This window comes from Salvelinus alpinus, chromosome 7, assembly GCF_045679555.1.
Source record: "Salvelinus alpinus chromosome 7, SLU_Salpinus.1, whole genome shotgun sequence".
Lineage (NCBI taxonomy): Eukaryota > Metazoa > Chordata > Actinopteri > Salmoniformes > Salmonidae > Salvelinus > Salvelinus alpinus.
In genome coordinates this window covers 18,111,978-18,126,862 of record NC_092092.1, presented here as the reverse complement: position 1 = coordinate 18,126,862, position 14,885 = coordinate 18,111,978, and the positions used below count along the sequence as shown (strand labels likewise).

General features: G+C 43.7%; 1 protein-coding gene across 1 annotated transcript in view; it reads left to right on the top strand.

The window, feature by feature from the left end:
* The first annotated feature begins 258 nt into the window (after positions 1-258).
* wdr27 (WD repeat domain 27) overlaps positions 259-14,885 on the top strand; it is a 274,954-nt gene continuing 260,327 nt past the window's right edge. The window contains exons 1-11 of the mRNA XM_071409311.1: positions 259-358; positions 715-916; positions 4,004-4,145; positions 4,320-4,444; positions 4,866-4,979; positions 5,235-5,286; positions 5,377-5,447; positions 5,603-5,729; positions 6,513-6,603; positions 13,819-13,901; positions 14,405-14,469. Of these exons, the coding sequence (XP_071265412.1) occupies positions 743-916; positions 4,004-4,145; positions 4,320-4,444; positions 4,866-4,979; positions 5,235-5,286; positions 5,377-5,447; positions 5,603-5,729; positions 6,513-6,603; positions 13,819-13,901; positions 14,405-14,469 (1,044 nt within the window). The 5' untranslated portion in view covers positions 259-358; positions 715-742. The remainder of the gene's footprint in view (positions 359-714; positions 917-4,003; positions 4,146-4,319; positions 4,445-4,865; positions 4,980-5,234; positions 5,287-5,376; positions 5,448-5,602; positions 5,730-6,512; positions 6,604-13,818; positions 13,902-14,404; positions 14,470-14,885) is intronic.

The following is a 14,885-nucleotide window of genomic DNA, read 5'->3' as shown; positions in this document are numbered from 1 at the left end:
GACCAATATTATACGTTATTTCTCCTCGCCCATTGAAATAATTAGAAGGTTCGGCTGTTGACGTTGCCAGTCAGCCAGCATACAACAGTTGTGACCCGGCCATTCACGATTCAAGCTCTCTGAAAACCATGCACATGACAACAGTATCACTTGGCGGTAGGTGCAAGTACTACAACACATGTGAAAGGGGAAACTTGAGCATCTGCTGTTGTTGTCCCTGGTATCCAGGCAACCCTCCAGAATACTTTTTGACCCATATTGCAGGCTGTCGGTTGGTCTAGAAGGGTGTAGTGAGGAATTTGCTATATTTAGCTAATTTAGTTAGCTAGAGATACAATTAACCTGCATTTATTTTAAGGTGGGTGACTATCTATGTTGCAGAATATATTCTACTGTTAGAATACGACTGTTGCCTAAAGTATTAGCTAACGTAAGTTAGCAAGACATGTGCTCTGTTACCCATCTAGCTAGTTTGCTAGCTTTAGCTAGCTGGGTAATCCTTACCACAGACTACATACAGCTCTTAGCTATTACCTACTAGAAAGACTGTCTGTGAGTGACAGTACACAGTGCAGTTACTGCAACAAATATAGCGATAAATAATATTTTAGCTGCTCCTATTTGGGTTATCAATATGGTTTTAGTGGGTTATTAGCCTAACTAGCTATCCATTTATTTCAATGGATTATGATTTCTTTATTTTGCTGTTTTCAGAGTAACTACATAGCTAGAAACGATCACCATGGATGGTTGTGGGGAAGGCAGAGGGACCAACAGACTGATGGTGGAAAAGCTATCCTTGTCCTGTGATAGACTGCTATCTCACCTGCAGCTGGCCTGCTGTCCCTCTCACTGTGCCTCACCACTACAAGGCAAGGACCTGTTGATACACTGTCTCCTGGACCCAGAGCTGAAGGTCAGTTACAGACAGTCCTACAGTATAAGTTGGAAACGGATGTTAGCCAAAAGGATGTTCTGTTTTATCTCCCAACCACAATCCCACACAGAGACACACAGAGACATACACACACACACACACACACACACACACACACACACACACACACCCTTACTCAAGGTCACATCAGGAGAAGATGGCATCTAAGATTTGATATTATAAAAATACCTATATGCCCTCCTCAGTAGCTTCCCACCGTTAAATACATGCTTCGGAACTTTGGCGACTACAGTGCATTCGGAAAGTATTCAGACCACTTGACTTTTTCCACATTTTGTTACGTTACTGTGTTATTTTAAAATTGATTCAATTATATTTTTTCCTCATCAATCAACACACAATACCCCATAATGATGAAGCAAAAACAGGTTTTTAGAAATACCTTATTTACATAAGTATTCAGACATTTTGCTATGAGACTCAAAATTGAGCTCAGGTGCATCCTGTTTCCATTGATCATCCTTGAGATGTTTCTACATCTTGATTGGAGTCCACCTGTGGTAAATTCAATTGATTGGACATGATTTGGAAAGGCACACACCTGTCTATATAAGGTCCCACAGTTGACAGTGCATGTCAGAGCAAAAACCAAGCCATGAGGTCAAAGGAATTGTCCGTAGAGCTCCGAGACGGGATTGTGTTGAGGCACAGATCTGGGGAAGGGTACCAAAAAAAATTATGCAGCATTGAAGGTCCCTAAGAGCACAGTGGCCTCCATCATTCTTTAATGGAAGAAGTTTGAAACCACCAAAACTCTTCCTAGAGCAGGCTGCCCGGCCAGACTGAGCAATCGGGGGAGAAGGGCCTTGGTCAGGGAGGTGACGGTAACAGAACCGTGATGGTAACTTTGACAGAGCCCCAGAGGTCCTCTGTGGAGATGGGAGAACCTTCCAGAAGCACTCCACCAATCAGGCCTTTATTGTAGAGTGGCTAGATGGAAGCCACTCCTTAGTAAAAGGCACATGACAGCCTTCTTGGAGTTTGCCAAAAGGCACCTTAAGACTCTCAGACCATGAGAGTCTTTAGGAAAATAGTTTGCAAAGCTGTCATCAAGGCAAAGGGTGGCTACTTTGAAGAATCTCAAATATACAGTGGGGAGAACAAGTATTTGATACACTGACAATTTTGCAGGTTTTCCTACTTACAAAGCATGTAGAGGTCTGTAATTTTTATCATACGTACACTTCAACTGTGAGAGAAGGAATCTAAAACAAAAATCCAGAAAATCACATTGTATGATTTTTAATTAATTAATTTGCATTTTATTGCATGACATAAGTATTTGATACATCAGAAAAGCAGAACTGAATATTTGGTACAGAAACCTTAGTTTGCAATTACAGAGATCATACGTTTCCTGTAGTTCTTGACCAGGTTTGCACACACTGCAGCAGGGATTTTGGCCCACTCCTCCATACAGACCTTCTCCAGATCCTTCAGGTTTCGGGGCTGTCGCTGGGCAATACGGACTTTCGGCTCCCTCCAAAGATTTTCTATTGGGTTCAGGTCTGGAGACTGGCTAGGCCACTCCAGGACCTTGAGATGCTTCTTACGGAGCCACTCCTTAGTTGCCCTGGCTGTGTGTTTCGGGTCGTTGTCATGCTGGAAGACCCAGCCACGACCCATCTTCAATGCTCTTACTGAGGGAAGGAGGTTGTTGGTCAAGATCTCGCGATACATGGCCCCATCCATCCTCCCTTCAATACGGTGCAGTCGTCCTGTCCCCTTTGCAGAAAAGCATCCCCAAAGAATGATGTTTCCACCTCCATGCTTCACGGTTGGGATGGTGTTCTTGGGGTTGTACTCATCCTTCTATTCCTCCAAACACGGCGAGTGGAGTTTAGAGCAAAAAGCTCTATTTTTGTCTCATCAGACCACATGACCTTCTCCCATTCCTCCTCTGGATCATCCAGATGGTCATTGGCAAACTTCAGACGGGCCTGGACATGCGCTGGCTTGAGCAGGGGGACCTTGCGTGCGCTGCAGGATTTTAATCCATGACGGCGTAGTGTGTTACTAATGGTTTTCTTTGAGACTGTGGTCCCAGCTCTCTTCAGGTCATTGACCAGGTCCTGCCGTGTAGTTCTGGGCTGATCCCTCACATTCCTCATGATCATTGATGCCCCACGAGGTGAGATCTTGCATGGAGCCCCAGACCGAGGGTGATTGACCGTCATCTTGAACTTCTTCCATTTTCTAATAATTGTGCCAACAGTTGTTGCCTTCTCACCAAGCTGCTTGGCTATTGTCCTGTAGCCCATCCCAGCCTTGTACAGGTCTACAATTTATCCCTGATGTCCTTACACAGCTCTCTGGTCTTGGCCATTGTGGAGAGGTTGGAGTCTGTTTGATTGAGTGTGTGGACAGGTGTCTTTTATACAGGTAACGAGTTCAAACAGGTGCAGTTAATACAGGTAATGAGTGGAGAACAGGAGGGCTTCTTAAAGAAAAACTAACAGGTCTGTGAGAGCCGGAATTCTTACTGGTTGGTAGGTGATCAAATACTTATGTCATGCAATAAAATGCAAATTAATTACTTAAAAATCATACAATGTGATTTTCTGGATTTTTGTTTTAGATTCCGTCTCTCACAGTTGAAGTGTACCTATGATAAAAATGACAGACCTCTACATGCTTTGTAAGTAGGAAAACCTGCAAAATCGGCAGTGTATCAAATACTTGTTCTCCCCACTGTATAATATATTTTGATTTGTTTAACACTTTTTTGGTTTCTACATTATTCCATATTTGTTATTTCAAAGTTTTGATATCTTCAATATTATTCTACAATGTAGAAAATAATAAAATAAAGAAAAACCCTAGAATGAGTGTGTAGGTGTGTCCAAACTTTTGACCGGTACTGTATGTGACGTAGTACGCAATTCTTGGGGCCCACTTTTGGCTCATGTGCGCTACTTTCAGAACTACTAGCTATAAATTATACAAAAGTACTGGAGAATTTCTTTAAGTGTAAAGAAATCTGCTTGTTCAATCATTGCATCACATGGCTCCACCACACTCCAATGCATCTCCTCCCCTCTGCAGGCCCTGCGACTGACTGGTCACCATGGAGACATCTCTGCCATGGTATTTGGGACAGGTAGAGACCCTCTCCTGCTCTGCTCTGCCTCTGCAGATTATGTCATAGTCTGGGACATCCGGCGCTGCTACAGGAGAACTAGGGAGGGTGAGGAGTTTTGCTTCATAGCTGTATGAACAGTAAGACAACAATACATTTAAATTCAGGGGCAACATTTTATATACTGGTAAGGCCTCATTTACTCACTCACTCACTCAATTAATCAATTTACAATGCTATATAGTACAATTATTGAAATACTAATAGCATAGATGTTTTCAGGGGTAGTTGCGTCTGGTACAGTTATTGGGACACTACTGGGCAAGGTAGTCCATCTGTCATTTTGTCCCTGTGATGAGCGAGTGGCTGCATGCTCAGGGGCGAAAGTATACATACTCAACTCCAATGTAAGTACAGCATGCTGAATGTGTACTCTACCCCTCAAATTCATCCTTTATAACAAGTGTTTGTGTTATGTTTTTATAATTCTTGTAAGATGATGACAAATGAATGGACAATAAAGTTGGACAATAAAGTTATCTTATCTTCTATTGCATACACTGTTTGTTTGACTGACCTCCAGATAGAGGAAGTGTTGTCTGTTTGACTGACCTCCAGATAGAGGAAGTGTTGTCTGTTTGACTGACCTCCAGATAGAGGAAGTGTTGTCTGTTTGACTGACCTCCAGATAGAGGAAGTGTTGTCTGTTTGACTGACCTCCAGATAGAGGAAGTGTTGTCTGTTTGACTGACCTCCAGATAGAGGAAGTGTTGTCTGTTTGACTGATCTCCAGATAGAGAATGTGTTGTCTATTTGACTGACCTCCAGATAGAGGAAGTGTTGTCCGTGCTGGCTGGCCACCTGGGACCTTTGACAGCAGCTGAGTTCTGTCCATGGAACAAAGACATCCTGGTGTCCATATCAGAAGACCGCACATTTAAGGTACAGTCAGGTTATTCACTAACCAGTGAAATAACTTGGCTTCAGTTGTTTTGCTTGAAGTCGTTTTTGCATCCCTTATCAAAGTGTACGCTACACTGTAGCTTTCTAAGTACAAATGAAATGACTAGCTACTAAGTCAGCTGTAGCTTGCATCATTTCACGTGTGCGATCGTCTGTTTATTGTTCCAAGAGAGACTGTTGTCCATAGGAACAGGTTTTAAACATTTACCAATTGATAATTTCTCTTTTCGAAAGGTTTGGGGATTAAAAATGGAACAGATTCTCTATCAGTCTGCTGTATTGTCAGGTATGTGAACAGTGGATACACCAGTTTACGGTACATTTGGTTTGATATTTAATCAATAATAACTCTCTGTCCACGCCCTCTGTCCTCCAGCATCTCCACTACTCAGTATGTTGTTCTTGGAGAAGAGCAGGCAGCTTGTCACTGGTTCTGCTGATGGACAGGTTGGTCTCTCTCTCTCACACACACACACACACACAGACACAGACACAGACAGACAGACAGACAGACAGACAGACAGACAGACAGACAGACAGACAGACATACAGACAGACGGACAGACAGACAGACAGACATTCATTCATTCTGTGATTTCCAGGTGTGGAGCTTCACTCTTCCTGAGGACCACAGATGTCATTTGGTGACCAAATTGGACCTTCACAAGGTGCAACAACGACACCAAAGACACCTGGACACAGTGGCCCCACAGACTGGTGGTATACTAGGTAAGAGAAGATAGTAAAGTAGTTATGGACGTGATTTGTTTGTTTCCTGTGATGTGTTTTAGCCATATGCCTGCTAGCCAAAGACACATTTTCATTTTCACATAACGTTTGGACCATGAACTTGAACTTATTTCCCACTTTTTCTCTCACATTATGAGTAAAATAAATAAAATGTAAACTTGAAAGTGTTTTTCCTAACACTAGATGGAATCAGAACACTGAGTTATGTTCTGTAGGAGGTTTGGGGTTATATAGTAATATGCTGTGTCTGACTGTCCATCCAATAACTCAATAGCATTTTTTGTCATATTTCGTAAAGACTCTATCATGGACAGTTACTGACAGTTGTGGCTGCTTTGTGTGATATATTGTTGTCTCTACCTTCTTGCCCTTTATGCTGTTGTCTGTGCTCTAATGTTGTTTGTACCATGTTTTGTGCTGCTACCATGTTGTGCTGCTGCCATGTTGTTTCTACCATGTTGTTGTCATGTTGTGTTGCTACCATGCTGTGTTGTCATGTGTTGCTGCCATGCTATGTTGTTTTCTTAGGTCTCTCTTTATGTAGTGTTGTCTTGTTTCTCTCTTCGTGATGTGTGTTTTGTCCTATATTTTTATTTTATTCGTTTTATTTTTAATTCCAGCCCCCGTCCCCACAGGAAGCCTTTTGCCTTTTGGTAGGCCGTCATTGTAAATAATAATTTGTTCTTAACTGACTTGCCTAGTTAAATAAAGGTCAAATAAAATAATAACTGACCCCAAGCCACCTCTTGTGTTTCGTTCCAGGAATCACTCCAGACCCAGTGGAGACGGCAAAGCCAGTCCTCAGAATTTGTGCTTATCACAGGCTACCTGACATTGATCATGGGAAACAGAGGTAAAATGGGTTTCTCTCCAGGGTCCATGTGCTGTAGATTAAAGGGGTTAATGCAACACATCTCTTAATTTATCACTTGACACATCACGTGTTTAACCCATTGTCACAGTCAATTTTAGCAGATGTTTGATGCCTTTGTAGTTTATATCAGTGTTTCTAAACCTTTTTCGATTACTGTAACACCAAGTACATTTTGCTCTGCCCGGACTTCCCCTGAAATACCTCTCATGTGAAGTGCCCCCTCACATCTGTAGCCATGAAATGCTTTGAAAGGCTGATCATATCTCACACCATCATCCCAGACACCCAGGACCCACTCCAATTCGCATACGGCCCCAACAAATCCACTGATGACGCAATCTCTATTGCACTCCACAATGCCCTTTCTCACCTGGACAAAAAGAACACCTACGTGAGAATGCTGTTCATTGACTACAGCTCAGCATTCAATACCATAGTGCCCTCCAAGCTCATCACCAAGCTAAGTATGCTGGTACTGAACACCTCCCTCTGCAACTGGATTCTGAACTTCCTGACGAGCCACCCCCAGGTGGTGAGGGTAGGCAACAACACATCCGCCACGCTGACCCTCAACACGAGGGCCCCTCAGGGTTGCGTGCTTAGTCCCCTCCTGTACTCCCTGTTCACCCACGACTGCGTGACCGCGCACAACTCCAACACCATCATTAATTTTGCAGACAACACGACAGTGATAGGACTGATCACCGACAACGATGAGACAGCCTACAGGGAGCAGTTCAGATCACTGCCAGGACAACAACCTCTTCCTCAACTTGAGCAAGACAAAGGAGCTGAACTACAGGAAACGTGAACTACAGGAAACAGCGGGCACCACCATCCACATCGACAGGGCTGTAGTGGAGCAGGTCACTAACAACCTATTGTGGTCCACACACACCAACACAGTTGTGAAGAGGGCACGACAACGTCTCTTCCCCATCAGGAGGCTAAAAAGATTTGGCATGGGCCCTTAGATTCTCAAAACCTTCTACAGCTGCACCATTGAGAGCATCTTGATTGGCTGCATCACCGCTTGGTATGGCATCTGATCGCAGGGCTCTACATAGGGTAATGCGTACAGTGCAGTACATCACTGGGTCCGAGCTCCCTGCCATCATGGACCTCTTTACCAGGCGGTGTCAGACGAAGGCCCTAAAAATTGTCAGCCACCCAAGTCATAGCATGTTCTCTCTGCTACCGCAAGGCAAGTCTGCAACCAACAGGACCCTGAACAGCTTCTAACCTCAAGCCATAAGACTGCTAAATAGTTAGTTAAATAGTTAACCAATTGGCCTCCCGGGTGGCGCAGTGGTCTAGGGCACTGCATCGCAGTGCTAGCTGCGCCACCAGAGTCTCTGGGTTCGCGCCCAGGCTCTGTCGCAGCCGGCCGCGACCGGGAGGTCCGTGGGGCGACGCACAATTGGCCTAGCGTCGTCCGGGTTAGGGAGGGTTTGGCCGGTAGGGATATCCTTGTCTCATCGCACTCCAGCGACTCCTGTGGCGGGCCGGGCGCAGTGCGCGCTAACTAAGGGGGCCAGGTGCACGGTGTTTCCTCCGACACATTGGTGCGGCTGGCTTCCGGGTTGGAGGCGCGCTGTGTTAAGAAGCAGTGCGGCTTGGTTGGGTTGTGCTTCGGAGGACGCATGGCTTTCGACCTTCGTCTCTCCCGAAAATTGGGGAGAAAAGGGGATAAAAAAAAACAAAAACAAAAAAAATAGTTAACCAATAACTACCTGGACCATCTGCAATGACCATTGACTCTTTTGTCTCATCACATACGCTGCTGTTACTGTTTATTATCTTTCCTGTTGCGTAGTGACTTTAGCCCTACCTATATGTACAGTACCCGTCAAAAGTTTGGACACACCTACTCATTCAAGGGTTTTTCTTTATTTTTTATATTTTCTACATTGTAAAATAATAGTGAAGACATCAACACTATGAAATAACACATGGAATCATGTAGTTACCAAAAAAGTGTTAAACAAATCAAAATAATATACATTTTATATTTGAGATTCTTCAAAGTAGCCACCCTTTGCCTTGATGACAGCTTTGCACACTTGTCATTCTCTCAACCAGCTTCATGAGTTAGTCACCTGGAATGCATTTCAATTAACAGATGTGCCTTGTTAAAAGTAAATTCGGGAATTTCTTTCCTTCTTAATGCGTTTGAGCCAATCAGTTGTTTTGTGACAAGGTAGGTTGTGGTATACAGAAGAAAGCCCTATTTAGTAAAATACCTAGTCCATATTATGGCAAGAACAGCTCAAATAATAATAACAGACTCAAGAAATGACAGTCCATCATTACTTTAAGACATGAAGGTCAGTCAATCCGGAAAATTTCAAGAACTTTGAAAGTTTCTTCAAGTGCAGTTGCAAAACCCATCAAGCGCTATGATGAAACTGGCTCTCATGAGGACCGCCACAGGAAAGGAAGACCCAGGTTTACCTCTGCTGCAGAGGACAAGTTCATTAGAGTTACCAGCCTCAGAAATTGCAGCCCAAATAAATGCTGCACAGAGTTCAAGTAACAGACACATCTCAACATCAACTGTTCAGAGGAGACTGTGTGAATCAGGCCTTCATGGTCGAATTGCTGCAAAGAAACCACTACTAAAGGACACCAATAAGAAGAGACTTGCTTGGGCCAAGAAACATGAGCAATGGACATTAGACCGGTGGAAATCTCTCCTTTGGTCTGATGAGTCCAAATTTGAGATTTTTGGTTCCAACTGCTGTGTCTTTGTGAGACGCAGAGTAGGTGAACGGATGATCTCCGCATGTGTGGTTCCCACCATGAAGCATGGAGGAGGAGGAAGTGTGATTGTGTGGGGGTGCTTTGCTGGTGACACTGTCTGTGATTTATTTTGATTTCAAGGCACACATAACCAGCATGGCTACCACAGCATTCTGCAGTGATACGCCATCCCATCTGGTTTGCGCTTAGTGGGACTATCATTTGTTTTTCAACAGGACAATGACCCAATACACACCTCCAGGCTTTGTAAGGGCTATTTGACCAAGAGTGATGGAGTGCTGCATCAGATGACCTGGCCTCCACAATCACTCGACCTCAACCCAATTGAGATGGTTTGGGATTAGTTGGACCGCAGAGTAAACTGTTGGAAAATGATTCCTCATGAAGCTGGCTGAGAGAATGCCAAGAGTGTGCAAATCTGTCATCAAGGCGAAGGGTGGCAACTTTGAAGAATCTAAAATATAAAAAATATTTTGATTTGTTTAGCACTTTTTGCTTAATACATGATTCCATTTGTGTTAATTCATAGTTTATTCTACAATATAGATAATAGTAAAAGTAAAGAAAAACCCTTGAATGAGTAGGTCTGTCCAAACTTTTGACTGGTACTGTACATATCTACCAAATTACCTCGTACCCCTGCACAATGAATCGGTTCTGGTACCTCGTGTATATAGCCAAGTTATCGTTACTCATTGTGTATTTATTCTTTGTGTTATTATTTTTCTATTACTTCTCTTTATTCCTCTTTGCATTGTTGGGAATAGCCCGTAAGCATTTCACTGTTAGTCTACAGCTGTTGTTTACGAAGCATGTGACAAATATTATTTGATTTGAGTTGATTAGACTTTACCAGTAGGCATATGGTCTAATGATTCTTCTCAAGTACCCCTGTGGATAGGCCAAGTACTCCTGGTTGGGAACCAGGAGTACTTTATTACAGCCTACTAGGCCTGTTTCCCCAGGTCATGTAGAGAGTGCTTGATTTGTCATTATTTCCACAGACCAGGAGTTTTGAGTGATCCAGGAAAATATGATATCATAAATGTAAATATATAACGTCGTCATTTACATTTCTCCAGCCTTGCAGGTGTTCATGTCTTTATTGGTAGTGACTAACTACCAATTGGGGAGTCAGAGTGGTGTTTCCACAGCGATAGCAGGACACTTCCTATTAAAGGCTAACTAAAGTGCCATTAACAGTCTCAGGCTGTCCAATCCGCACCTGTTGCCATGGTGAAGTACTGTAGACACTATGCAAAGCCTGGGATGCACAAGGGGTGCACGTGCAGCTGTAGGCCATAGGGTGACTGGCTGATTAGTATAGAATGGTCAGGACTCTCAGGGCACAAGACTCTGACTTTGATATGTCCATCACAAGGAGTCTTAGAGTAGGCATCAAAGCTATGCAGTGTGTCACAACAGAAGCCTGGTCCCAGATTGGTTTGTGCTATATAGTCAACTCAACTCAGTTTACATAACCATCTGTACAGCTAACTCATGAAGGCATGACAATGACCATAGGAGGTGACAATGCAGCACAAACAGATCTGAGACCAGGCACATCAGTATATAAAAATAAATGTTTTAGCAGTTATAGAGACACAACTTGTATCACAGACTTCTAGGCCTAGTCAATCATGGTTTGTTATTTCCTACTACTGTACAACATTTTCCTGAGTTTATTTGTAAAGTCGAGGCAAGGCATGGATTTCACTACTTAAACTAAACAGTGGACTATGTTGGACACGATCGTTGTTGGTTGAAGAGCCTCCTCTTCCTGTCTCCTCTCCTCTGCCACCCTGTCTTATTTATCCTACAGCGTGAGATGACTATAGTTCCCTGGTTTCCACCTTATGATGTACATACAGTACCTTCGGAAATATTCAGACCCCTTGACTTTTTCCACATTTTGTTACATTACAGCCTTATTCTAAAATGTATTAAATAAATAAAAAAGTTAGCAATCTACACACAATACCCCATAATAATGAAATGAAAACAGTTTATGTATAAAATGTATAAAGTATTAAAAACAGAAATACCTTATTTACATACCTATTCAGACCCTTTGCTATGAGACTCGAAATTGACCTCAGGTTCATCCTGTTTCCATTAATCATCCTTGAGATGTTTCTACAACATCATTGGAGTCCACCTGTGGTAAATTAAATTGATTGGACATGATTTGGAAAGGCACACACCTGTCTATATAAGGTCCCACAGTTGACAGTGCATGTCAGAGCAGAAACCAAGCCATGAGGTCGAGGGGATTGTCTGTAGAGCTCTGAGACACGATTGTGTCGAGGCTCCAATCTGGGGAAGGTTACTAAAAAATGTCTGCAGCATTGAAGATCCCCAAGAACACAGTGGCCTCCATCATTCTTAAATGGAAGAAGTCTGGAACCACCAAGACTCTTCCTAGAGCTAGCCGCCCGGCCAAACTGAGCAATCCGGGGAGAAGGGCCTTGTTCAGGGAGGTGACCAAGAGCCCGATGGTCACTCTGACAGAGCTCCAGAGTTCCTTACAGAAGGACAGAAGGACAACCATCTCTGCAACACTCCACCAATCAGGCCTTTATTGTAGACGGGCCAGACAGAAGCCACTCCTCAGTAAAAGGCACATGACAGCCCGCTTGGAGTTTGCCAAAAGACACCTTAAGACTCTCAGACCATGAGAAACAAAATTCTCTGGGTCGATAAAACCTGAAAATAGCAGTGCAGCAACGCTCCCCATCCAACCTGACAGAGCTTGAGAGGATCTGCAGAGAAGAATGGGGAAAAACTCCCCAAATACGGGTGTGCCAAGCTTGTAGGCATACCCAAGAAGACTCGATATGTAATCGCTGCTAAAAGTGCTTCAACAAAGTACAGAACAAACAAAGTAAAAGTTCTGAATACTTACGTAAATGTGATATCTGTTTTTTATTTGTAATAAATTTGCTAAAATGTATAAAAACATGTTTTTGCTTTGTCATTATGGGATATTGGGTGTAGTGTGATGAGGGGGGAAAATGTAATACATTTTAGAATAAGGCTGTAATGTTACAAAATGTGGAAAAAGTCAAGGGGTCTGAATATTTTCCGAAGGTACTGTATGCAGCATTAAACCAGGGGAAAATTCAACCAAACCCAATGCTCCCAGTTGGTTGTGTGTGCGTGTGCGTGCGCCTTGCCATCTCACCAGTTGGTTGTGTGTGCGTGTGCACCTTGCCATCTCACCAGTTGGTTGTGTGTGCGTGTGCGTGCACCTTGCCATCTCACCAGTTGGTTGTGTGTGCGTGTGCACCTTGCCATCTCACCAGTTGGTTGTGTGTGTGTGTGCGTGCACCTTGCCATCTCACCAGTTGGTTGTGTGTGTGTGTGCGTGCACCTTGCCATCTCACCAGTTGGTTGTGTGTGTGTGCGTGCACCTTGCCATCTCACCAGTTGGTTGTGTGTGTGTGTGCGTGCACCTTGCCATCTCACCAGTTGGTTGTGTGTGTGTGTGCGTGCACCTTGCCATCTCACCAGTTGGTTGTGTGTGTGTGTGCGTGCACCTTGCCATCTCACCAGTTGGTTGTGTGTGTGTGTGCGTGCACCTTGCCATCTCACCAGTTGGTTGTGTGTGCGTGTGCGTGCACCTTGCCATCTCACCAGTTGGTTGTGTGTGTGTGTGCGTGCACCTTGCCATCTCACCAGTTGGTTGTGTGTGTGTGCGTGCACCTTGCCATCTCACCAGTTGGTTGTGTGTGTGTGTGCGTGCACCTTGCCATCTCACCAGTTGGTTGTGTGTGTGTGTGCGTGCACCTTGCCATCTCACCAGTTGCGACAACACTGTCTTTCTTTAGTGTGAGGTTACATTGTATTCTCCTCTTTAGTGTGGGGTTACATTGTATTCTCTTTAGTGTGGGGTTACATTGTATTCTCTATAGTGTGGGGTTACATTGTATTCTCTTTAGTGTGGGGTTACATTGTATTCTCCTCTTTAGTGTGGGGTTACATTGTCTTCGCCTCTTTAGTGTGGGGTTACATTGTATTCTCCTCTTTAGTGTGGGGTTACATTGTATTCTCCTCTTTAGTGTGGGGTTACATTGTATTCTCCTCTTTAGTGTGGGGTTACATTGTATTCTCCTCTTTAGTGTGGGGTTACATTGTATTCTCCTCTTTAGTGTGGGGTTACATTGTATTCTCCTCTTTAGTGTGGGGTTACATTGTATTCTCCTCTTTAGTGTGGGGTTACATTGTATTCTCCTCTTTAGTGTGGGGTTACATTGTAATCTCCTCTTCAATCTACTGAATCAAAGGCCCTTTGATGGAATAATGTGTAACAGCTTTTCCCACATGGTTCTCTTCCTGTGCCCCTCTGCTGTGTGTGTGTGTGTGTGTATATATAAGTGTTTATCCATATGGCATAAGGTTCTCTCTCTATGCCACCTGTATTGATTACAGCTGGGTGTGGATGGGAAGCTCTGATGGCCTCTACCTGGTTGACCTGGGCACCTCTGAGCTTCACATGACACTACTTTTCAGAGGTATGCTACTGCCCTGTGTGTGTGTGTGTGTGTGTGTGTGTGTGTGTGTGTGTGTGTGTGTGTGTGTGTGTGTGTGTGTGTGTGTGTGTGTGTGTGTGTGTGTGTGTGTGTGTGTGTGTGTGTGTGTGTGTGTGTGTTTGAGAGAATGAATGATGTGTCGATCTTGTGGGGAACGGGGAAGAACAGCTTGGAAGATGAATAAGAATAACACCATGCACTGTATTCTGTACATGAGTTATGACAGTATTTGTATTTATTAGGGGATCCAGTGTAGTGTGTGTCTCACCGACATAGACCATGTGTATGATAAGAGTTAGTGGAGATAGGTAGGCGTGTGTGTGTTACCATATGCCCATGTGTATGATAGGTGTGTGTTTGTCTCACCTACATAGACCATGGTGCCAGATGAGTACCTGAGATCTATGGTTTTACCCTTCAGCAGACATTTGTATTCCACCCTTATTATTTACGTAAGCTATTATCCCACTCTGTCTCTCTTACAGACCACCCCAACTTGAGCATCACCATGGCTGGATCATGGGCCATGTCCCAAGGACTGGATAACAGTGTGAGTAAATAACCATTGAGACCTACTTCACTGTTGTCATGTGCCATATCCTAAGGACTGGATAACAGCGTGAGTAAATCACTATTGAGACCTGCTTCACTATTGTTTCACTTCACTGAATAGGAATTTAGGACAAAAGCAAGACGGAGGGGGAGGCAGACCGACACGGGTGTAATTCCCTGAAATTAGGCCTACCCTACACTGTAACACATAATTGCCTCTCATTCGAACAGAAAAACTCACTTTCCTCCTGGATGCAAACCACAGGCAAACCTTGTAAAGCCTTTACATCTCCCATAGTCCTAGTCTCGTGAAACCATAAACTGCTAATTGCATAGTTATAAAAATACTGTAGGTTCAGTGTATGTGAAGTCTCTAAGACACTCAAAATGAAGTATAGGGAACAACAGTTTGAA